At 43.8% G+C, this 26,680-nt stretch overlaps 1 protein-coding gene across 2 annotated transcripts in view; it reads left to right on the forward strand.

Annotated features, from left to right (window-relative positions):
* TEK (TEK receptor tyrosine kinase) overlaps nt 1-26,680 on the forward strand; it is a 142,952-nt gene that overhangs the window by 97,646 nt on the left and 18,626 nt on the right. For both annotated transcript variants that reach the window (XM_068234601.1, XM_068234608.1), the window contains exons 12-19: nt 3,555-3,842; nt 6,048-6,344; nt 9,983-10,140; nt 12,523-12,733; nt 12,822-12,932; nt 16,493-16,683; nt 18,691-18,804; nt 19,089-19,159. In XM_068234601.1, the coding sequence (XP_068090702.1) occupies nt 3,555-3,842; nt 6,048-6,344; nt 9,983-10,140; nt 12,523-12,733; nt 12,822-12,932; nt 16,493-16,683; nt 18,691-18,804; nt 19,089-19,159 (1,441 nt within the window). The remainder of the gene's footprint in view (nt 1-3,554; nt 3,843-6,047; nt 6,345-9,982; nt 10,141-12,522; nt 12,734-12,821; nt 12,933-16,492; nt 16,684-18,690; nt 18,805-19,088; nt 19,160-26,680) is intronic.

Genomic DNA, 26,680 nt, shown 5'->3' on the forward strand with positions numbered 1-26,680 from the left:
CGCCACAAACAGCTGCACCGCCGTCCCTCCCACTGGATAACAGCAGCACCTACCTCTCTGACTCCTTCTCCTCCAACGCATCTCAAAGCTGTACCTCATCCGGAAACGCTAACCCAGCAGCAGTAGGATCGTGGAAGCAGTGCAGCACAGCTGTTGGCATGCGTCAGCAAGCGTTGCTGAAGCTAATCTGCCTTGGGGATAAGCAGCACACAGGGGAGGAAATTTGGAGGGGAATAAAGGAACAGACGGATTTGTGGCTGGCACCGCTGGACCTGAAACCGGGCATGGTTGTGTGTGATAATGGGAGTAATCTCATTCGCGCTTTAAGGTTGGCTAAGCTGACACACATCCCTTGCCTGGCGCACGTGATGAACCTAGTAGTTCAGCGGTTCCTGAGGACATACCCAGGCGTGCCCGATCTGCTGTTGAAGGTGCGTCGAGTGTCCAAACATTGTAGAAATTCCAGTACTGCTTCGGGGGCACTCGCCAAGATGCAGGAGCGCTTCAATCTCCCCCACCATCGCTTGCTGTGTGATGTCCCTACGCGCTGGAATTCTACGCTGCACATGCTAGCCCGCTTTTGCGAGCAGAAGAGTGCAGTGGTCCAGTACATGACGGCGCAGTACCGAGGCGCATCCGGCCAGCTGCCAAGCTTCTGTGGATCCGATTGGGCCAACATGTTGGACCTCTGCCAAGTCCTCCAAAATTTTGAGCAATCCACGTTGCTTGTGAGCAGTGACAACTCTTCAGTCAGCATTACCATACCACTGCTGTGTTTACTGAAGAGGTCGATGTTAAAAATCAAGGAAACAGCTGTCATGATGCAACTGGGGGAATCTGAAGGAGAAAACGATCAGCGTGATGGTACCAACATCAGGCCATCCGCCTCAGGTAACGCTGGCCCCAGCAGCTATGACGAAGAAGAGGAGGAGGAACAGCTGGAGTTGGAGCAGGAATTTCATGCCACCACTGACGAGGGCCAGAGCGGTGCACGTTGGACTTCCACAATTCAACGCGAATGGTCAGCAGAAGCAGACCAGGAGGAAGGTGACGACTATGATGCATCACAACAACTATCACAACGCTCACAAGAGGATGATGAGGATTCTGGTAGGACTCTGGCACACATGGCTCAATTCATGCTAGACTGCATTGAACGTGACCCACGCATTGTGCGCATTCTGGACAACACCAATTACTGGGTTTATACCCTTCTGGATCCACGGTACAAACACAATGTTCCAAAACTGCTTGAAGAAAGAGTCAGACAGGTCAAAATGGAAGAATACCAGCAGGCCCTTGTGGAGACTTTAGAGAGGAGATTGACATCCTCCCCCTCCTCTAGCCAGTTGTACGCAGACAGACTGACTTCCGCAAACCCAGGACGACCAGGAGGGCAGCAAACAACGCAAGCCGCAGCTAGTACCCAAAAGGGAATGGTATCGGCAGTGTCCTTGGAGTGGGAAAATTTTCTGACACCCATGCAGCCGCAGCCCACTGAACAGCAAGCGTGCAGATCCACCTCCAACACCGATCGCCTGGAGAAGATGGTCAAGGACTACATGTCAGATGGCGTAGCTGTGTCGAACCATCCATCTGCACCCTTCAACTATTGGGTATCGAAGCTAGACACCTGGCACGAACTGGCAATGTACGCAATAGAGGTGCTGGCTTGCCCGGCAGCCAGCGTTATGTCGGAACGCTGTTTCAGTGCTGCCGGAGGCATCGTCACAGATCGGCGTATCCGCCTCTCTACAGAAAATGCAGACCGTCTGACTCAAATTAAAATGAATCAATCCTGGATTGGAAATGACTACGCAACACTCCAGGACCCCAACCAAGTAACATGACCAATGAACATCTGGGATGGTGTTGCGTTTCCGGGCCCTGTTTATTGAACCTCTCATCTGTATTACATTTATGACTGCATGGCGGCAAAAAGCATTGCTGCTATATCCGCACGCTTTTTGTCCACATGCAAGGCCTGGGTTGTTGTGTCTCACAAAGCGTGGCCTTCTCCTCCTGCGCCTGCTCCTGTTCCATCACGTCTGCTGCTGCTGGGTTAGCGTTGCCGCGTGGTCCCTGTTTATTGAACCACTTATCTTTATTACATTTATGACTGCATGGCGGTACAAAGCATGCTATCCGCACGCTTCTTGCCCTCATGCAAGGCCTGGGTTGTTGTGTCTCACAAAGCGTGGCCTTCTCCTCCTGCGCCTGCTCCTGTTCCATCACGTCTGCTGCTGCTGGGTTAGCGTTGCCGCGTGGTCCCTGTTTATTGAACCACTTATCTTTATTACATTTATGACTGCATGGCGGTACAAAGCCTGCTATCCGCACGCTTCTTGCCCTCATGCAAGGCCGGGGTTGTTGTGTCTCACAAAGCGTGGCCTTCTTCTCCTCCTGCGCCACCCTCCTCCTGTTCCATCACGTGTGCTGCTGCTGGGTTAGCGTTACCGGTCCCTTTTCCTGGAACCTCTTATATGTATTACATTTATGACTGCATGCCGACAAAAAACATGTTACCTGTGCAAAGAAAACAGACATTTCCCGCATTTAAAAGACAGTTTTCCCTTTGAAACTTTAAAATCGATTTTCTCAAAAACTATAAGCTCTTTTTGCTAATTTTTTTTTCCTCTTGTACCCACTCCCAAGGTGCACATACCCTGTAAATTTGGGGTATGTAGCATGTAAGGAGGCTTTACAAACCACAAAAGTTCGGGTCCCCATTGACTTCCATTATGTTCGGAGTTCGGGTCGAACACCCGAACATCGCGGCCATGTTCGGCCTGTTCGGCCCGAACCCGAACATCTAGATGTTCGCCCAACACTAGGCAGCACCACCACAGATTGTGATCGGTTTCATGCTGAAATCGGTTCACAATCTGTTTGCAGTAAAGGTGGCCATACGATCCTTCTCTGATCAGATTCGATCAGAGAGGGATCTATCTGTTGGTCGAATCTGATGGCAAATCGACCAGGGTATGGCCACCTTTAAGGTGTGTATACCTGCACAATTTTCTCACACAATGGGCTCTATTCACAAAACTTATTACACATGAGTTATTTATCACCTAATTGATAAAAATAACCTTTCAGCACCTTTACAATAAAAATAATAATCACTCAAAGTAAGTTGTCCCTGATTAACTATTAAAAATTATATTTTTGCTCTTTGGAAGCTTAAAAATGTAACATAGAAAAGGTGAAAACAGGTGAAAAAGCTTTGTGAATAGTGGCCTTTGTGTCACGTGCTAGGATTGAACTTCTGTGGTTGTACAGATGTGTCACTAGGCAGCAGCCAAGCAACACATTCTGTATCCATGAAGGAGGGCGGAGGCAGACCTCAGAGGACAACTGTGTTACTGCTAGATTTTCAGCCACAATGTCACAGATCAGCAGCCAAGAGCAGCTATTGTGTGTACCAGGCTTTACATTGAATAAAACTGAGCTTGAGCAAATAATAGTTAAAAAAGGGTAAATATCACAGTTTTGCTGATAAAAACTTTCCCTTTATGTAAGAGAACAATGAAAACTGTTTGTGTGTCTTTTAGGACTCCCCCCTCCAAAAGATATTAGTCTAACGCCTAACAGCCAGACATCCCTGAACCTGACTTGGCTGCCCAGCTGGGAGGGCTCTGCAGAAGAACATGTCAACGAGGTGGAGTGCTTCATTCCAAACGCTCCAGAATCCACTCTTTATAAAACAACACCGGGAAATAAAACTGGAATTATTATAAATGACCTCAAGCCAAGGACATTGTACCAGTGTAGAGTGAGAGTGAACACTAAGTCCCAGGGTGAATGGAGCAAGCCAATGTTTGCATGGACATACAGTGACAGTAAGTATAAGTCTCTGTATCTATTTCTTACCCTTAGCAAATCTGTTGTTTCCCACATGCCATGGGCAATTATGTTCCCCTATTTATGTGTACTGTCTTAAGTGCTGACAAATTCTTCAGAATGCTTGACTATCTCTCCATTTATGGAACTCATGAACATCCTGCAGTGTGTACTGCACTTTTATTGCACAGACATAACATTATGTCTATGGTGACGCCCAGGTGAGGCGGGCTGAAATGACCTGCTTCGAAGCTCACGGCTTTGCTCCCGTACGTGAACGAGCACGTCCACACTGAGCAGGCACAGACAGCTTGCATCTGCACAGCAGCACAGAGCCAAACCGACACCACAAAGTCCAAGCAGAAGCTCCTTGCTACTGTACAAGCGTGAACTGTCATGTGCAGTGTGGCCACACTCATTCACATTTGGTAGCATGGCCACAAGCTTCCAAGGAGTCCCAGTGTCCAGCAGTGGTCTGCAAGAGGATGTGGGAAGCCTCCGGAAAATTCAGAGACTTCCCTCTACCAAGGTAAGTATCTAACTTTTACCAAGCCCAAAGTTACAGATTTGCTTTAAAGGTATTTTATTGGTAAGGTTTGAAAATATTCCTGTGGAGAAAAGTTAATAGGATATGGGCCTTAGTCCCCAACCACTGTTTTGCCAAAATCTATTTTTATATTATAGGATCCCAAGGTGAAATAAAAACATTCTCTTTTGCTTACCTGGGGCTTCTTCCAGCTCCCATAGGCTCGTACAGTATATCTCTTGCTGTCCTCGTGTTCCTCCTCCTCTCTCAGCTGTTTACCCCCCTAGATGAAGCAAGTTGCCCAAGTCATTCCTTACTGCACATGCAGAGCTGGTGGTGCGCATCCTTGATCAAGCACCTGTGGCTGGAGAGCAATCTGTGCATGCGCGCCCCACCAAGCCCCATAGCTGTGCATGTGCAGAACACGCCTGGAAATGAAAGATGCACACTGCCAGGCCGGCGCTTGTGCCATAAGGTATGACTTGGATGACTTGGCTGATCTATAGGAGCAAACAGCTGAGCAAGTAAGAGCATTGGGAGGACACCAAGGGACATACAAGCCTACAGAGGCTAGAAGAAGCACCAGGTATGTAAAAGGGCAGGTTTTTATTCCAGCTGGTGTATGCTTTAACCTTTTTTGGTTTAATTGAACATTTAGGCCTGTTACAAACACAGCTTGAGTAGACTGCAAATCTCACTCACTATGTCACCATTGGGTGCAGGGCCGGCGCTACCATAGAGGCAAAGGAGGCAGCTGCCCCAGGGCCCCAGAGCTTGTAGGGGCCCCCAGTGGCTACAAGAGGAAAAAAAAATTCAAATCGGCCCTATAGTTTTTGAGAAAATCGATTTTAAAGTTTCAAAGGAAAAAAAATATACATTTAAAAACCTGCCGACTTTAATGGTTAATAGCAAATCCACCTTAAATGCTAGAAACCCTAAATCTGCAGGATATATTAAGGAGATCATTAGGAATTAGAAGAAAAAACAATTTTTCAAAAAGACCTTATAGTTTTTGAGAAAATCGATTTTAAAGTTTCGAAGGAAAAAAGTATAGTTTTAAATGCGGTAAATGTCACTTTTAGTAGCAAACCTAACGGTAGTGTAATTTTACATGCATCAAACGAAAGCGCAATAAATTTCCTGACGGGGTTTCCAGGGGGTCTATACGCAGCTGCAGCGCTGTGGTCAGGGATCGCTATACAGCCACAATATGGCTGCATGAAGATCCCTGGAATTTTTTCCTATTTTCCCAATTTTTTTTTATGTTTAGAGTGTAGGAATTTTTTAAAAAAAAAAATGATGTGGGGTCCCCCCTCCTGAAACTTTTTAACCCCTTGTCCCCCATGCAGGCTGGGATAGCCAGAATGTGGAGCTCCGACCGATTGGGACTTCACACCCTGACTATACCAGCTGCAAAAAAGGTCCCCTAATGCCGATTTTTGTTCCGGGGTACATGTTGGGGGGGCCCCCCAGGTTTATTTTGCCCTTGGACCCCATTGTTGCTTAAACCGGCCCTGATTGGGTGTCTGTTGTTGTTCTATTCTCACAATAATGGCTCTGCGTAAACATGATCAGTGGAATAAAGTAATGGAAATGATTTATTTGTATTGATTCTTCTTAGATCTAGGTAATAGACATTGTCAGGACAATAAATCACCACGCTGATTCATTTTTACAGAGGCTCCACCACCTCCCACAAACATCAATGTACTCAATGTCACGGACACAACAGCTCTCGTCACCTGGTTTATTGAAGAAGGTCATTCAATCGTATCCGTCATCATTCGTTACAAAATTGTTGGTGACACAGAATTTAATCACGACATAAAGATCAGGAATACAACCATCGCTCAATACCAATTAAAGGGGCTTGAAGCCGATAAAGTATATCTTATTGAAGTATGTACTGAGAACAATATTGGCCAAAGCATTCACAATCCAATAAGAGATGTAAAAACGCGACAAGAGATGAGAGGTGAGTTTTTCAAGCCATAAGAATGTAAAGCCATAAGAATTTTATAGTGATGAAGAATTGACAGCTAGCTAGCATAGAAGTTAAAGAGGAACTCCAGCGAAAATAATGTAATAAAAAAAGTGCTTCATTTTTTATGATAATTACGTATAAATGATTTAGTCAGTGTTTGCCCATTGAAAAATCTTTCCTCTCCCTGATTTACATTCTGACATTTATCACATTGTGACATTTTTACTGTTGGCAGGTGATGTCAGTGGAAGGATATGCTGCTTGCTTTTTTGGCAGTTGGAAACAGCTGTAAGCAGCTTTTATTTCCCACAATGCAACAAGAGTCCCACAGTGTGATGTCAGAACCATGGTCCTGATATCACACTGTGGGAGGGGTTTCACCACAATATCTGCCGTACAGAGCCCCTTGATGATCCATTTGTGAACAGAAGGAAAAGATTTCTCATGGGAAAGGGGGTATCAGCTACTGATTGGAATGAAGAGTGATTAAGATGTGGAATGCATTGCCACAGGAAGTAGTTACGGCAAATTCTATACCGGCATTTATAGGGAGCTTAGATGCTTTCCTTGCGTTGAAAGACATCCATGGCTACAATTACTAGGTAATGCCTAATGATGTTGATCCAGGGATTTTATCTGATTGCCATCTGGGAAGGAATTTTTTCCCTTTTGGGGCTAATTGGACCATGCCTTGTAAGGGTTTTTCACCTTCCTCTGGACCAACAGGGATATGTGAGGGAGCAGGCTGGTGTTGTACTTTGTTCTCTGGTTGAACTCGATTGACGTATGTCTTTTTTCAACCCGAATAACTATGTAACTATATAGTTCAATTCTTGGTGAATGGTTTCTCCTTAAATAGGACAAGTTATTATTATTGTTTCCAGTATTTAAGTGTGCCAGTATTCTACTTATCACTTCACAAGTACATAAAACAATTCATATTGCTCAATGTCCCACAAAGGAGTTCGCACTTCATTAGTCCTATCATCCTCTAACATTAATTTAGGGGAAGTAGTACCACCAGAGGCAGCAATAGAAGAGGCACCACAGTCCTGGCTAATAGCTCCTATCATGCTCTAAAGTCGGTTTAGGGGAACTAGCACCAGAAGTGGAAAATGTAGGCACCCGCTAATGTAGATGCAGTTTGCACAGCATGTGGCGCCGACACCCACTATTTTATTACATTTCCCCTTAAAGCCAAATTATAGCACAAACTTTCGCAGGACCCAATATTTTTCATTTTTTGCAGCAAAGGCGGGCTGCATGTTTGCGGTGGGGGGTAGTGGTTAAGGTTAGGCAGCGGTGGGGGGTCTTTTAAGGTAAAGGATCACGGGGGGCTGGTTAGGGTCTAGCATCAGAGAGAGCCCCACTGGTCAGCTAGGGTTAGGCATTGGTGGGGGGCTGGTTAGTGTTAGGCAACAGCTGTGGGGTTGATTAGGGTTAGGCATCGGCAGGGGGCTGTTAGGGTTAGGCATCAGTAGGGAGTTTGTTAGGCATCAGCGGGGGGGGGGGGGGGGGGAGGGTTGGTAGAGTTAGGCATTGGCAGAGGGGGTTGTTAGGGTTAGGTATTGGTAGAGGGAGGGCTCTATGTGAAAACAGGGATATAGCTATAGTAAAATATCGGTAACATTTACTTAACACTTAACACTGCACAATAGTAAGTATCATGTAATAAAGGCGCCAATCAAAAAGGGCACCCAGTTTTCGTTTGGCAATAACAGTATAAAAAGGGCGCCGCATTAATTTAAAACAATTATTTAGTTTGTAAAATTGTTTGCGAAAATATAAAATATATGTATTGCTTGTTTTCTTTAACTTTCATGTCCATATCAAATCTATCGTTTACAGTAACCCATAATTTAACAAATAATCGTTTTCTAAACTGTGTAATTGTTTCTAAAACTGTTTCCTATGCTTTCTAAGAAAAAATCATTTACACCACATTTTGCACCACAAACGAGCAGCTTCCGCTATCTTTGCCTATGTTACAAATTATCATTTTTCAGCAAATGTACTTATACTTATATGTAAAAATAACGTTTATTTTTACGTTTAACTTTTCAACTATAATTTTTTTATTCTATGTTAAATAAAACCATAACCAATCATATACAAATTTATTTTACACAAACAAAATGGGGGATCAAGGCTAGACACTACCAGGGGGTCTTAGGTTTAGGCACTACCACGGGGGTCTTAAGGTTAGGCACCACAAGGGAGGTCTTAGGTTTAAGCACATCAGCGTGGGGTCTTAAGTTTAGGCACCAACAGGGGGGCTTAGATTTAGGCACCACCGGGGGGGGGGGGGGTGTCTTAGGTTTAGATTCCACCAGGAGGGTCTTAAGGTTAGGCACCACCAGGGAGGGGTCTTAGGTTTAGGCACTACCAGGGGGGTCTTAAAGTTAGGCACCACCAGGGGGGGGGGGGGGTCTTAGGTTTAAGCAGCATCAGGGGGTTCTTAGGTTTAGGCACCACCAGGGGGGTCTTAAGGTTAGGCACCACCAGGGGGGTCTTAAGGTTAGGCACCACCGGGGGGTCTTAAGGTTAGGCACCAACAGGTGGGTTTTAGGGTTGGGCACCACCAGGGGAGTCTTAGGGTTAGGCACCGCGAGTGGCGGGTTCTGTGTGAGAGTAGGGACTAGGGAGAGATTAGGTTATAGTAAAATATTGGTAAGGATTACAGATATTTTACTATATGAATGAAGTAGTACAGTAGCAGTATATAAAACAATATTTTATCACTTTTACTGGTCCTCATTTTAGTAAACGTAAAAATAAAGGTTACAGCGGGTAATAGTAGAATATCAGTATTATAAACAATATTTTATGTTACATTTTACTAAACAATAACTTCAATATCATTTATATCTGGCGCAGTTTTTAGCTGGGGCCATCCAAATTCGCTTGGATTTCATTTATTAGTATTTACTAAAACACATTTTCTGTTTTTACTTTTAACAGCAAAAATATATACTTATACTACATTACAAACTAAAGTGGATGTATTTAAACATTGTTTACAACATTGCAATTTTTTTTTTTAACATAGCAAAAAAGATGTTTACTCATGATCTACACAGTTAAACTATACAAATATTAGACACATTTTCACTTAAATCGGGTACAATGATTACGATATATAAAACAAAGTTTCATCCTTCATATGTTAGAAATGTATTTAAACAAAAACATTATATTGAATGCTTGATTAATATAAGGTTAATATTATAAACTATATTTTTAAGAGTTATCCCGGTGCCGTTTTTGATAAACAATACAAGGATTATCGTTTACATCCGGTGCCCTTTTTAGAGTGAGCCCTTTGTGAATGCACATGAATATTGGTAATGTTACCGATATTCTACTGGGGGCTTTTACATTTTCAAAGTGTCCTTTTTGCATGTACGCAGTAGTACCACCACCAGAAGCAGCAATAGAAGAGGCACCACAATTCTGGTGCCATGGCAAAATGCCACTAGTGTGGCACATATAAAGCTGCACATACCCCTACCTAGTGCTATGTACAGCCTTATCTGTGGTGATTTGTCTTTTTAACTTTAGTAGGGCTTTAAATGTTTTAATGATTTTCATTTTAGCATATAAAATATGTTCTCTTTTCTTATGCATAGGTGGCCATGATTCAAAAGACAGTAATATGCTCCTCATTGCTATTTTGGGCTCTGCTGGCATGACCTGTTTGACCATATTACTGGCATTTCTAATTATGCTACAGCTGAAGCGAGCCAACTTCCAGCACAGAATGGCACAGGCCTTCCAAAACGGAGTGGTAAGTCTTAGGAACAGGGCATTTAACGCTCTGATCCCAGAATTGGACAATCCAAAGGTCTTTTAGCCTATTAATAAAGTATAAATGTTTTGCTTTTGAGAGGAAACATGCTATTTACTTGTGCTGTTCTATATCATATGACCGTCATTACATTTACTAGTACAGGATAATTGCCCTGGGGAACATTTTCACCAAAATAACACTAGCCTAAAGTCATTCTGAGCATTATAAATTTAAGGATACCCGAACTGGCATGTGACATGATGAGATAGACATGTGTATGTACAGTGCCTAGCACACAAATAACTATGCTGTGTTCCTTTTTTTCTTTCTCTGCCTGAAACAGTTAAATATCAGGTATGTAAGTGGCTGACTCAGTCCTGACTCAGACAGGAAGTGACTACAGTCCCCCCCGAGAATTAGCCCTAGATCGGGATACATACACTACATAATACATACATAGGCATATGCCTATGGTAGGGATTAGATTGTGAGGTAGTAGGAGAGAAAACACAGGGGTCCGGGAGCCCAATCTGTTGCAGTACGTAAGTAGGTAGGGGGTTATTTAATAAATGCAGAAGGTATTATACTCACAAGAGTGGGTTGCTGAAGGAGGCAACCACTCGTTCTCGCTGGTGGGGAAATACCGTCCCCACTCTGCCTTTTTTTCTTTGGTCGCTGCTCCAAAAAATAGATCTATCAGATATTCTCTGACATTAATCTTCCCCTAAGGCAAGGGGTGTTAGCTAGTTTTTAAGAATGGTAGGAGGCACCCGGTGAAAAAGGTAACAGTCTAATTAGGTCTATATGGTAGGTACAACATTAAATAATAAAATGGTGTGGTCCTACCTTCTAGGTGTCCCCTTACGGGAAGTATACAAGTTGAGGTATATACTTATAAAATCAGGTTTTATTGGAGCACGGGACATAAAATCAGGTTTTATTGGGGCACGGGACTATAAAATCAGGTTTTATTGGAGCACGGGACTCGTGGAGCACGGGACTCGTGGTCCCGTGCTCCAATAAAACCTGATTTTATAAGTATATACCTCAACTTGTATACTTCCCGTAAGGGGACACCTAGAAGGTAGGACCACACCATTTTATTATTTAATGTTGTACCTACCATATAGAGCTAATTAGACTGTTACCTTTTTCACCGGGCGCCTCCTAAAATTAGATTGTGAGACACTCCTAGGGACAATTAAGTGACAAGGCTGTCCTTTGTACAGTTATGCGCTAGATCACAGCTATGTACACATGTTTTTTTACCTTTTTTCTTGTGAAAATCAGCCTGCCAGCTCTGATCGCGGCTGGCAGGCTGATAACGAATCCCCACTCTGTTCATCCCTGTTACCTGCTAATCCCACCCACCGCACTTTCACGGCAATCACCGTTTGGCAGTACCCAGAGAGCCACGCTCCCACCACTGATCGGTATTAGGCTGTTGGGAGCTGGTTAAACTAAAACAAGCAATTGTATACAAATGTATTTTACATAAACAAAATTGGTGATTAAGGTTAGGTGCCCTCGAGGGGGGGGGGGTGTCTTAGGGTTAGGCACCACCGGGTGGGGGGATTTAGGCATTATCAGGTGGTTCTTGGGTTATGCACCACCAAGGGATCTTAAGGTCTCTGCAGCGCGCTGTGATTCTTCTTCAGTGGCCTTCATGAGCCATTCCTGTATGACAGCTTACTAGAGTAAAAGGCTTCCTGCATCCCTTCAGATGTGAATGCATGCTGCCTACTAGAAGCTTCTGTGTATCAGTACAGTATTGGCTTTCTGCTTATTGGCTTACTGCATGCTGATTGCTAGTCACTGATAGGTCCAGGCTATTATTAAATACTGGACATTTCTTGACATATTTACCACACAAGTTGGTTATTAACCTAGTCGGTTATTTTACTTTTCACTGCAGTAACAGCCTTAGGGCCGGTTTCCACTACAAAGTGATGCGAATGCGGCTACCTAGCTGCATCACATCACTTCCGCCACCAGCCGCATCACTTCCATGGAGGAGATGGGACACAGCTGCGGGTGGATGCGGGCGTGCGAGAATCTGCAGCATGCTGCAGATTCCCGGATCGCTCCGCACCGCTCCGCACAACATGCATGCAGTGGAAACTCTTCCATTGGCGTGCATGTGTTGCAGCATACACGCGGTGCGATGCGGCTATGTAGCCGCATCGCACCGCTCCTAGTGGAAACAGGCCCTTAGTGAATTGGCATTTTACAAACTGGTAAAATCAGCTGTTTTCTGCATTACCGAATGTGGGAATTGAAGCCATTTTGTCAGTATGGAAGATAGTAAGGTACAGCATGAAGTGGTGAAAAGTACATTTTTAAGTAAGCTGATTAGTAATCTGGGGTGAATTCGTTCAGAGAGAAGAACCAATAGTGCAGTTCAATGCTGGAACACTCAACCACTTAAGAAAAGCTAAGAACAGTCCGGACCCGGTGGAATACCCTGTCTTGGAATGGAATGACATTAAGTTCAAGGATGTGATTGGAGAGGGGAACTTTGGCCAAGTTCTAAAAGCTCGTATCAAAAAAGATGGCTTACGTATGGATGCTGCTATCAAGAGGATGAAAGGTAGGCTGGATAATCTGTGTGTGTCTGCAGGTAGAGGCATATTGAATAGTGCTCTCATAACAATTTTTTCCCTGTTTTCTGCAATCAGATTATGCATCTAAAGATGATCATAGGGATTTTGCTGGAGAGCTAGAAGTGCTTTGTAAACTTGGAAGTCACCCTAATATAATAAATCTTCTGGGAGCCTGCGAGCATCGAGGTCAGTATATATGAATGCAAGTCAATATCATTTCTACTGCATCTCTTATTTTAATCACTGACATTGACACAAGTCCTCCTCCCCCTTTTTGTCCTCAGTTTCTCACTCTTGGACCTCCTTGTAGTTTTATGGCTTAGATTTGACAGTTCGTGGTACCATTTGTCCCAGATTGTATTACATTTATGGAAGTGCATTTAGTTAGCAGAGTTTGTGATCACCCTCAAATATGAGAAGATCAAGACTTTGGGGTTTCTGTAGACAGCGACAGCAATTGCCTGGTGACAAATAAGGTTTCAGAAATAAAGGCTTTAGTAGAGCATGGCATATCTTCATTAACTAGTTTATTTAGGAGGCATAGTCCAAGGTTGTTGGGCAAACCATTTGGTAATGCAAAAAGTTATATGCTTCCAGTAGTTGCCCACATGTTGACTTGAAAGCAAATCTTCAACACAATGGGCTTATAATTATAAATAATTGAATTAAAATTTTAAGGACTTGTTTACATTAAATGATCACTATTACCTACTGGAACATGTGATCGTTCATTCATTACACTTTGATTGGCTTTGGGAACTCGTTTCCATACACCAATCTTGGCACTACCGTCTGCTACTTGTCAACATAGAGAGTTGAGTTTCTACATCCCTGGGAGCTAAAGTGAAGTTCTCAGGGACGTAGATGCTCATCTCGTGGGAGGGGAACTGGTTAACTATTTCTCTTAACTAGTTGACCACTGGGGGGGTTCCCTTTAAGGACCTGGGCAATTTTCACCTTTACTTGCTTCCATTCATTTGCCAATAATTGTATCACTACTTATCACAACAAAATGATCTATATCTTGTTTTCTTATGCTACATTATGGTACATTATGCTAAGAATTATTTTATTCTAAATGCATTCTAAATACTGTAATTAAAACCCACATATTTTATATGCCCATTTGGCCTGGTTTTTACACCATTTACATTATGTCCCTATCACAATGTATAGCGATCTTACTTGGAAATAAAGGGATATTTTTTTTTCAGTTTTTAAGTTTGTCACTTTTTACAAGCCCTTATTTGCAAAGATAACAGTAATATACCCCTATGACATATATTTAAAAAAAAATTGAGTTCTTAACTAAAGTAAAAAATAAAAAAAAAAAGTTGACTTCCTAAGGTAACTATTTATGTATTTTTTTAAGTTTCATTTTTTTAATATGCTAATGTTTCATTTTGGTCGCTATGGGAGAGTGGGGGAGGTAAGGGTTTCATTTTAATGGGAGACCTTTTTATTTAAAAAATGTATGTAGGTGTAATTTTACTATTTGGCAACAAAATGTCCCCACACTATATCTTCCTGTGCGTATTGTTAGTACGCTAACAGGAAGTGATGCGTGTATGTGTTACTTTTGTTTGATCAATGACCACGGCATCTCATTGATGCCTGTGGCAATTGATCACAGGCACTTAGATCAGTGAATGGGAACTGTGTTCCTATTTCCTGATATGTGCACTAATGGGCAGCAACAAGAACATGCACGTTAAACAAGTATCTATGTCCCTGGGCCTTAAAATGAATTACTTTGATATGTAGATATACTGCCCTTGGTGCAGTAACTAGTTAAATTTAGCTTTCATTTGTACAACATTGATTTGTAAATTAAACAAAGTTACAGACTAACCAGCAAGTTCATGGTGAATCAGAACTCATTGGAGTGTGTAATGCTGGGAATACACAGCTCGATTTTGAGCCACTAAGATGGCTCGATAGATAATTTCTGACATGTCCGATCGCTGTTCGATCGTTTTGCCACTAGATTTCTCATTGAAGTGAATTGAAAAAAGGTAAGAAAAACTAGCAGAAGATAAGAGAATCTAGGGGGAAAAACGATCTGACGCAGAATCGAGCGCCAGAATCGACCCGTGTGTTCCCAGCATAAGGGACTACAAACGACTCTTACACAAAACAAGTTTGCCTTCTACAATTAATTGGACAATAATTGTATCACTACTTATCACAACAAACTTATCTTGTGTATATCTTGTGTTTTAAGAAGACAAACCTTTGTTTTGCTTAACATTTTAGTAAGAGGGCTTTTTGGTCTTTTGTAGCCCCTTACACACTCCAATGAGTTCTGGTTCACCATGAGCTTGCTGGGTAGTCTGTAACGCTGGGTGTTTTAAGTCCTACTCCATTGAGCCACATTAACCTCCTTGCCGGTTATCCCGAGCTCAGCTCGGGGTAACCTGCGCAGGAGGATATCTCAGGCCCCGCTGGGCCGATTTGCATAATTTTTTTTTTGTTACAAGCAGCTAGCACTTTGCTAGCTGCTTGTAACTTCCGATCGCCGCCGCTCGCCGCCGATCCGCCGCAATCCGCCGCGCCGAGTCGCTCCCCCCCGCCCCAGAGCCCTGCGCTGCCTGGCCAATCAGTGCCAGGCAGCGTTGAGGGGCGGATCGGGATTCCCTATGACGTCCCGACGTCCATGACGTCGGTGACGTCATCCCGCCCCGTCGCCATGGCGACCTGGGAAGCCCTGCAGGAAATCCCGTTCTCAACGGGATTCCCTGCATACTCTGATCGCCGAAGGCAATCGGAGTGGGTGGGGGGATGCCGCCGCTTAGCGGCTATCATGTAGCGAGCCTTTGGCTCGCTACATGATTTAAAAAAAAAAAATTTAAAAAATGTGCGGCGCTGCCTCCTTGCCGGATTTTTTAGACCGGCAAGGAGGTTAATCCATGCCATGCACTGATGAGGATCAACCAATCCGAAACAGTCTGTATGCATTTTGGATTATTGTGGCTCTGTACAATTAACAAGCTGACACATCATTGCAGTCCAGCGGTTCTGGAAGTGTGGCTAGCTTACAGGGACAATAAGGGATAATTTGCATATTCAACAGTGATGCATTGTGGGTGACATCATATGCTCACTCCAATCTGAATTATCGCAAATTCCTTCAGTTTTAAGAAGGAAGTCTTGTGTTTTAAATTAAACAAACAACATGACTGGCTGGCTGCTATGAACAACAAGCACAAATGACAAATACTTTCAGGAAGAGTTATCCTAGATTAACTGAAAACCGCTGCCCACCAATCTTGTCATCAATATGAGATGACCACAGAACATAGCTCATGGCCAATGAAAGCAGCTTAATTAGGGAGGAAGGTGCGAACACAGTTTATGCCACTGGCTGTAGTCAATCCATATACACTTCAGTCTAAATTGGTCCATTTCACAAAATGTACCAATGGACCAGGCCTGTTCCGATTTCACCATTCAATCGTGTCCATTGTAGTGAATGCATGATCTACATGATTTTTTCATAAAGATGCTATTAATGACCTGGCCGATGCAATGTACATATCTAAATGTATATGTTTTCCCTATCCACAGCACAATACATTGTAGTGGACCCAGCCTTATGGAGTTAATTTTTAGACAGTTTTTTTTAGAATCATGGACAGCATGATATGCTTCTAGATTGAAGAAAAAGTCATCCAGATGGGATTTGTGAGTAGTTGGTAGACCCTATTTATACTGATTCATGTTCTCTGATATTTCTATGTCTACAGGTTATTTGTACTTGGCCATAGAGTACGCCCCGCATGGCAACCTGTTGGACTTCTTGAGGAAAAGCAGAGTACTGGAGACAGACCCAGCATTTGCAATAGCTAACAGCACAGCATCAACCCTTTCATCTCAGCAGCTCCTGCAGTTTGCAGCAGATGTGGCCAGAGGCATGGATTACCTAAGCCAAAAACAGGTCAGCATTGTGCACATTTTATCATTTGTAAGGTAAATAGATCTTGTTAGATATGTTGAATTTTGAGGTCTGAGGAGAGCAGCTATGAATGATCTGCACTCACACAAATATGAATTGAGACCACAGATTTTCCAGTAAAATCATCTATCTAGAACTACCCACAAACACTGGAGGATGATCAAATATATAGGAAGAGGAGAGAAGAGTGGACTCTGCCTTTACCAGATTTTGCGAAGAACAATAATGATTACAACTTCTTTCTTCTTTTGTTTTCTGAGAGCATTCAGTTAGCAGAGTTTGTGATCTCCCACAAATATGATATTGCAGTATTTTCCAGAGGAGACAGGGATTGAATGACAGTCATCAATATTTTTATTTAGCTCAGTGATAGGATATCTATTTTTCTTTTATGCACAGTAATATCCATGCCAATAGATTTTACCCATGGTCTTTATTATTGGTTTACATTGTAATCAGGACCAGATTTATATCTCAATATTCTAAAAACACCCATAGTACCTTAAAGAGAAACTCCGACCAAGAATTTAACTTTATCCCAATCAGTAGCTGATACCCCCTTTTACATGAAAAATATAATGATTTTCACAAACAGACCATCAGGGGGCGCTGTATGACTGATTTTGTGCTGAAACCCCTCCCACAAGAGGCTCTGGTACCGACGGTACTCTGGGCAAACTGCCACAATGTAACAATGTTCACAGACAGGAAATGGCTGTTTAGAGCTGTCTGTAACAGCCAAAACAGCTAGGAGCAGCTTACATAACCTGCCCACAGTAAAAATGTCACCATGTAATAAATGTCAGAATGTGAATCTGGGAGAGGAAAGATTTTACAATGAGCAAACACTGCCTAAATCATTTATACATAATTATGGTAAAAATGAAGCACTTTTTTTATTACATTATTTTCACTGGAGTTCCTCTTTAAACCCTTCCCATCAACACTTGCCATTGCCATGGCTCTGTTATACAGCTGCCAACATGGACTGTTGTATGATTCAGTAAAATACCTGACCTTTATCTGCATGTATACTAACATGCAAATTATCCCTAAGCAGCAATTAACTCTAATGCTCAGCTTTGTATACTTATTGCGCCTTTCATAACATAATATATTATAATTTTATCTTTAAGGATGCAATATTAATAAATTTTTATTTATTTTATTTATAAAGCGCCAACATATTATGCAGCCCTGGATATTAGTTAAGGTTACAGACAATATTTAGGGGTGACATACAGCAATAAGACAATACAAGAATACATAAAAACCAGATCATGCAGCACAGTATAATTACCAGGTAATGCTTAGTCAGTCACTGGAAGGGAGCATGGAGATTAGGCAAGTCTAGTTCACTCAAGAGTTCACTCAGATCCATAGGATGGGTGTACGGTAATGGAGGTGCGTTCACAGGTAGGAGACACAAGGAGGAGGACCAGAGTTCAGCTGCAGGTTTGGAGCACCAGTGAGGGGGGGGGGGGGTAGGCCTGAGTGAAAAGGTGTGTTTTGAGGGCCTTCTTGAAGATGTTGAAGGAGGTGGGGGGGGGGGAAGGGAGAAAATCCTAATCGAGGGAGGTAGGGAGTTCCATAGTGTTGGAGTACCTCTTGAGAAGTTCTGGAGGCGTGCATGGGACTGGGCGATGTGGGGGGTGGTCAGGCGAAGTTCATATTTTCCCATCGTTAGTAGAAGTCAAGGATAGTAAGGGTCAAGGACAGAGTAGGGTGGGGTAATGAAAAAGAGAAATCTATAGCACAAATATTAAAGGGGCAGTAGGTATGGTTGCCGAATTAGTGGCAGTTGGCTGGACTGTGGGTGGTACAGATTCTCCTCCAATATTGACGCTTTTAGGCAAAAGCTTCCAGCACTGGTGCCTGTAGGCATGTGCCTATTTAGCTTAATTGAAAATGTGGCCATACTAGTGATGTAAAGGTAGCTGTAAATGAAATATTGTTGTATGCTAATGATTGCTCTTTACCTTTCACTAGTTCATACATCGGGATTTAGCAGCCAGAAATATTCTGGTTGGCGAAAACTACATTGCAAAGATTGCCGATTTCGGCTTATCCCGAGGTCAAGAGGTCTATGTAAAAAAGACAATGGTGAGTATCCATCTCAGCTACTATGCTACAATAAAAATATTGTTCAGCTATTCATATTTTGTGTGTGTATATATATATATATATATATATATATATATATATTTATATATATATATGTATATATATATATATATATACATATATGTTTACACATACACAAGATTATTTAACTTAGCCCGTTCAGATCCATGTGTGTGTTCAAAACCCATAAAAATATGTAAATGATAATCCTAATAAGAGGAAATGTATGTAACTGGTATACTACATACAACATTTTTTTTCAGGGAAGGCTTCCTGTTCGATGGATGGCAATTGAATCTTTGAACTACAGTGTCTATACATCAAACAGTGATGTGTAAGTACGGTATACTTTTCTTAATTTTTTTTTTATATATATTGCCCTATTTCAAAATTTCTCAGAAATGCCATGTAAAGATAATTTCAAGACCTGTATTTAGAATTTAGTACAGTACAATAATTAATTGTGCTAATTAAAATTCTTCCACAGGGAACAAGGTAAAATGAGAATGCAAGCAGATTATCATTTACCAGCAGTTTTGGGGGTGTTATGGCATACCTTGATATGTTATGGTGTCCATGTAATTAAGGTGCTGGAAATTAGGGCGCAGGGTGAAGCTGAAAAATGCCTCCCCCTGCTCCTGAAAATGTCCTGGTGGCATTAATTACTATTCTTCCCCCAGGCCACTGTGGACTTTGGGGTAAAATGTAATTTGGCTGCCAACTATTGCTGGTGGCCAAATTATGCTGTTTCTTATTGTAATTTGGCTTCTGTCTCATCAGAATCAATTTATTTGGCCAAGTAAGTTTGCACTTACAAGGAACTGGACTTGGCAGTTGCTTAACAGACAGAAACAAAACAATACAAGGACAGACAGTATGCATATATTACAAGTCAAGGACAGTATGTAAGTTCTAGCGGCAGTGAAAGGAGTGAGAAGCGCTTACATTGCTGCCTGAGTGCCGCTATAGATGTAATTCCAATCACAACCTATGGCAGCACCTGGTGCGCCCAAATTTCCAGGGCCTTTTTTGACAGACTCCATTTAGAAGTACCAGGATTTTGGTAGGGTGCCAAAAAGAATCACAATGTCCCCTACTGAAAGCTATACAAAGAACAATTGTATCTTCTTAAAGAGAAACCGAGGCGGATGCTAAAAAAACAATGCAGTTCAGTAACCAAAGGATAGTTGATAGAAGTGTGGATCTAGAATCACCAGGCCAAAAAAACGGAGAATTTTGGGAAACTGCTGGTGGCCTCACATGATTACTGAAAACAGAGTTTCTGACCTTCTTCTTACTGACCTGGCTGTTGTATTGATTCGCTAACTTTAATAGACTCTGAGTCACTGACCCTGCATTCTTATTGATGATGGGTGACTCAGATTATCTAAGTAAACAAGTCAGCATGGTAATTATCATTTTTAGCATGAAGTGAGTGACTGTGGCTTTCATAATCTCTCAGTATAGGTTTGTGTCATGTTTCATAACTAGTAATATCTTGGTGTCCTCAGTCAGGAGCCAATTTAATTGGTTCCTGACCCTGTGATCAATGTGAGTTAATCACAGTGATCACAGAATGAATTTTGTGAAAAAAACATCCCTAGTTCTTTAACTGGGATTATGCTCCCAAAACGAAAATTTAAAGTACCTACTCTCAGTTACATAAAAGAACATTTTAAAGCTATCCTACGTTTTCTCTCTGTGTAAAAATGTTTATTTTCACTGCTGAGAGCAGTAAAATATAGCTTACCTCTAGTCACTGGCAAAGGCAAATGTAATCATTGCCAGCCAGAAGACACTCCTATGCCTCTGTGTCTTCACTCTGCCCACCTCCTACCTCCCTCTGTAGTATAGACTAGGGATGCTCATTTGGATTCTGTGGAATTTAAATTTCTGCATTTCCGATCAGAGCTCAGAAAACAGAAACTGAAATTCCACATAAGCCAAAACTAAGTTTAGCTCAATCACAGAACTCAGAAGCATTGGACCAATCAGGGAATCAAGATCACTGTGGGAATTACAACCTGCGGCACCGGGACACAGAAAATGGAGGCATCCATATACAAAGCCACCCCCCCCCCCCGCCATAGCCCACACAATTAACATACCTCTCCTAACCACAGGGCCGGCCCTAGACTTTTTGCTGCCTGAGGCAAAATTAGAAAAAAATCGCTGCCCCCTGTGGGGGGGGGGAGGGCCGAGCTAGAGGGGTAGCTGACAGAAAGGGGCTATTGGGCCTAGCGGTGGCCTGGGTCCCCCGATCTGCGCTCCTCCTCCAGCGTTAAGTACCAGCCTGCATATGATGAAGAGGCAACGGGCGGGGGAATCACTCACCTCTTCCGCGTTCCATCGTGCGCTCCACTGATGTCACTTCCTGCAAGGCCGTCCACTTACAATACAGTGGGCGGTGTTGCCGGAAGTGACGTCAATGGAGCACACGATGGAACGCGGAAGAGGTGAGTGATTCCCCCGCCCGTTGCCTCTTTATCATATGCAGGCTAGTACTTAACGCTGGAGGAGGAGCGCAGATCGGGGGACTCAGGCGAGGGAGGGGGGGTCCGACCCCCCTCCCCACCGCCAGGCCCAATACCCCCTTTCTGCCAGCTACCCCTCCAGCTCGGCGGACGGGCCTAGCATCCATGGACAGGCGGGTGCCGCCCCCCCCCCCCAGATCTGCCGCCTGAGGCAAATGTTTCACCCCGCCTCATGAGCGGGCCGGCCCTGCTTAACCACTTAAAGAGACTCCGTAACAAAAATTGCATCCTGTTTTTTATCATCCTACAAGTTCCAAAAGCTATTCTAATGTGTTCTGGCTTACTGCAGCACTTTATACTATCACTGTCTCTGTAATAAATCAATGTATCTTTCCTCTGTCAGACTTGTCAGCCTGTGTCTGGAAGGCTGCCAAGTTCCTCAGTGTTGTGGTTCTGCTATGAACTCCCCCTTCCAGGCCCCTCTATGCACACTGCCTGTGTGTTATTTAGGATTAGAGCAGCTTCTCTCTTATCTTTTACAAGCTGGATAAATCGTCCTCTGAGCTGGCTGGGCTTTCACATACTGAAGAATTACAGACAAGGGCAAAGCTGTTTGCAGGAAGAAACAAGCAGCCTGAAACTTCAGTGCATGAGAACAGGGGGAAAGAAACACACAAATGATCTCTTGCGATTCAAAAGGAAGGCTGTATACAGCCTGCTTGTGTATGGATGTATTGTCTATGTGTGGACATACTGTACATCAACCTACTTCCTGTTTTGGTGGCCATTTTGTTTGTTTATAAACAAACTTTTTAAAATGGTTTTTAACCACTTTTAATGCGGCAGGAAGCGGCGAAATTGTGTCAGAGGGTAATAGGAGATGTCCCCTAACGCACTGATATGTTTACTTTTGTGCGATTTTAACAATACAGATTCTCTTTAAGATATATCCGTCCAGATAGACTGTGCAGCTGCCGCTGCCTGAGGCACACGATCGCGCGCGCTCCCGCTGCCTGCCGTTATATAATATAATTCCCATTCACCGATCTAAGTCCCCTGCAGAAAAACTGACCCTCTCTAATCAGAGAGCGCGATATTTCTTAAAAAAAATTACAGCCTCCTTGTAGTTCCTGCTAGCGTGATCGTACGCTCCAGGACTTTTTTGACTGTGGCCAAATAGTAAACTACACCCACATACATTTTTTACATTACATTAAATTATTTTGCATTAAAATTATCTGTTTCCCTCCCACACCAAAAATTACCCAAATACATTTTTAATAAAAAAAAAAAAAAAAAAAATATTACAAAAAACCCCCAACATAAATAGTTACCTAAGGGTCTGAACTTTTTAAATATACATGTCAAGAGAGTATCTTATTATAGTTTTTGAAATTATAAGCTTGTAAATAGTGATGGACACAAATTGAAAAAATGCACCTTTATTTCTAAATAAAATATCGGCGCCATAAATTGTGATAGGGACATAATTTAACCACTTCCCGACCGCCTAACGCACAGAGGCGGCCGGGAAGTGGAGCCCTGAAGGACCGGCTCACCCACAGAGGTGGCGGTCCATTTAAGGGCATGGGCGGAGCGATCGCGTCATCCGTGACGCGATCCTCCGCCGGCGCCTGTCACCGCTCGCCCGCCGCAACATCCCGCCGGCTATACAGAAGCGCCGGCGGGATGTTAACCCCGCGATCGCCGCATACAAAGTGTATAATACACTTTGTAATGTTTACAAAGTGTATTATACAGGCTGCCTCCTGCCCTGGTGGTCCCAGTGTCCGAGGGACCACCAGGGCAGGCTGCAGCCACCCTAGTCTGCACCCAAGCAGACTGATTTCTCCCCCCCCTGCCCCAGATCGCCCACAGCACCCCTCAGACCGCCCCCTGCCCACCCCCCAGACCCCTGTTTGCACCCAATCACCCCCCTAATCACCCATCAATCACTTCCTGTCACTATCTGTCAACGCTATTTTTTTTATCTCCCCCCCTGCCCACTGCCCCCTCCTGATCACCCCCCACCCCTCAGATTCTCCCCAGACCCACCCCAGACCCTCCCCCCCCTGTGTACTGTATGCATCTATCCCCCCTGATCACCTGTCAATCACCTGTCAATCACCTGTCAGTCACCTGTCAATCACCTGTCAATCACCCATCAATCACCCCCTGTCACTGCCACCCATCAATCAGCCCATAACCTGCCCCTTGCGGGCAATCTGATTACCCACCCACACCAATAGATCGCCCGCAGATCCGACATCAGATCACCACCCAAACGCAGTGTTTACATCTATTCTCTCCTCTAAACACCCACTAATTACCAATCAATCACCCATCAATCACCCCCTATCACCACCTGTCACTGTTACCCATCAGATCAGACCCTAATCTGCCCCTTGCGGGCACCCAATCACCCGCCTACACGCTCAGATTGCCCTCAGACCCCCCCTTATCAATTCGCCAGCGCAATATTTACATCTGTTCTTCCCTGTAATAACCCACTGATCACCTGTCAATCACCTGTCAATCACCTATCAATCACCCCCTGTCACTGCCACCCATCAATCACCCCCTGTCACTGCCACCCATCAATCAGCCCCTAACCTGCCCCTTGCGGGCAATCTGATCACCCACCCACACCAATAGATCGCCCGCAGATCCGACATCAGATCACCACCCAAACGCAGTGTTTACATCTATTCTCTCCTCTAAACACCCACTAATTACCCATCAATCACCCATCAATCACCCCCTATCACCACCTGTCACTGTTACCCATCTGATCAGACCCTAATCTGCCCCTTGCGGGCACCCAATCACCCGCCTACACGCTCAGATTGCCCTCAGACCCCCCCTTATCAATTTGCCAGTGCATTAGTTACATCTGTTCTTCCCTGTAATAACCCACTGATCACCTGTCAATCACCCATCAATCACCCCGTCACTGCCACCCATCAATCACCCCCTGTCACTGCCACCCATCAATCACCCCCTGTCACTGCCACCCATCAATCAGCCCCTAACCTGCCCCTTGCGGGCAATCTGATCACCCACCCACACCAATAGTTCGCCCGCAGATCCGACGTCAGATCACCTCCCAAGGGCAGTGTTTATATCTGTTCTCTACCCTAAACACCCACTAATTACCCATCAATCACCCCCTGTCACTGCTACCTATCAGATTAGACCCCTATCTGCCCCTAGGGCACTCAATCACCCGCCCACACCCTCAGAATGCCCTCAGGCCCCAGCCCTGATCACCTCGCCAGTGCATTGCTTGCATCTATTCCCCCCTCTAATCACACCTTGAGACACCCATCAATCACCTCCTGTCACCCCCTAGCACACCTACCCATCAGATCAGGCCCTAATTTGCCCCGTGTGGGCTCCTGATCACTCGGCCAAACCCTCAGATCCCCCTCAGACCCCCTTCCGATCACCTCCCCAGTGCATTGATTGCATCTATTTTCCCCTCTAACCACCCCCTGAGACACCCATCAATCACCTCCTGTCACCCCCCTAGCACTCCTATCCATCAGATGAGGCCCAATACAACCTGTCATCTAAAAGGCCACCCTGCATATGACCGGTTCCACAAAATTCGCCCCCTCATAGACCACCTGTCATCAAAATTTGCAGATGCTTATACCCCTGAACAGTCATTTTGAGACATTTGGTTTCCAGACTACTCACGGTTTTGGGCCCGTAAAATGCCAGGGCGGTATAGGAACCCCAGAAACGGACCCCATTTTAGAAAAAAGACACCCCAATGTATTCTGTTAGGTGTATGACGAGTTCATAGAAGATTTTATTTTTTGTCAAAAGTTAGCGGAAATTAATTTTTGTTTTTTTTTCACAAAGTGTCATTTTTCACTAACTTGTGACAAAAAATAAAATCTTCTATGAACTCACCATACACCTAACGGAATACCTTGGGGTGTCTTCTTTCTAAAATGGGGTCACTTGTGGGGTTCCTATACTGCCCTGGCATTTTAGGGGCCCTAAACCGTGAGGAGTAGTCTACAAAACAAATGCCTCAAAATGACCTGTAATTAGGACGTTGGGCCCCTTAGCGCACCTAGGCTGCAAAAAAGTGTCACACATGTGGTATCGCCGTACTCAGGAGAAGTAGTATAATGTGTTTTGGGGTGTATTTTTACACATACCCATGCTGGGTGGGAGAAATCTCTCTGTAAATGGACAATTGTGTGTAAAAAAAATCAAACAATTGTCATTTACAGAGGTATTTCTCCCACCCAGTATGGGTATGTGTAAAAATACACCCCAAAACACATTATACTACATCTCCCGAGTACGGCGATACCACATGATTGCCACTTTTTTGCAGCCTAACTGCGCTAAGGGGCCCAAAGTCCAATGAGTGCCTTTAGGATTTCACAGGTCATTTTTGTTTCAAGACTACTCCTCACGGTTTAGGGCCCCTAAAATGCCAGGGCAGTATAGGAACCCCACAAATGACCCCATTCTAGAAAGAAGACACCCAAACGTATTCCGTTAGGAGTATGGTGAGTTCATAGAAGATTTTATTTTTGTCACAAGTTAGCGGAAAATTACACTTTGTGAAAAAAAACAATTAAAATCAATTTCCGCTAACTTGTGACAAAAAAATAAAAACTTCTATGAACTCACCATACTCCTAACGGAATACCTTGGGGTGTCTTCTTTCTAAAATGGGGTCATTAGTGGGGTTCCTATACTGCCCTGGCAATTTAGGGGCCCTAAACCGTGAGGAGTAGTCTTGAAACAAAAATGACCTGTGAAATCCTAAAGGTACTCACTGGACTTTGGGCCCCTTAGCGCAGTTAGGGTGCAAAAAAGTGCCACACATGTGGTATCGCCGTACTCGGGAGAAGTAGTACAATGTGTTTTGGGGTGTATTTTTACACATACCCATGTTGGGTGGGAGAAATACCGCTGTAAATGGACAATTGTGTGTAAGAAAATCAAAAGATTGTCATTTAGAGAGGTGTTTCTCCCACCCAGCATGGGTATGTGTAAAAATACACCCCAAAACACATTGTACTACTTCTCCCGAGTACGGCGATACCACATGTGTGGCACTTTTTTGCACCCTAACTGCGCTAAAGGGCCCAAAGTCCAATGAGTACCTTTAGGATTTCACAGGTCATTTTGAGAAATTTCGTTTCAAGACTACTCCTCACGGTTTAGGGCCCCTAAAATGCCAGGGCAGTGCGCGGCTGCGCGCGGAAAATTCGCGCGAGTTTCTTCTTATCATGCCTAAACTGAGTTTAGGCGTGATAAAGGGGTTTTCACAGGTGTGCAAAGTGTTTGCACCGCTTTGTGAATCAAGCCCATTATGTTCTCCTGGGCCCCTCTGTGCTGTTATTGCC

This window comes from Hyperolius riggenbachi, chromosome 1 (assembly GCF_040937935.1).
Source record: "Hyperolius riggenbachi isolate aHypRig1 chromosome 1, aHypRig1.pri, whole genome shotgun sequence".
NCBI lineage: Eukaryota > Metazoa > Chordata > Amphibia > Anura > Hyperoliidae > Hyperolius > Hyperolius riggenbachi.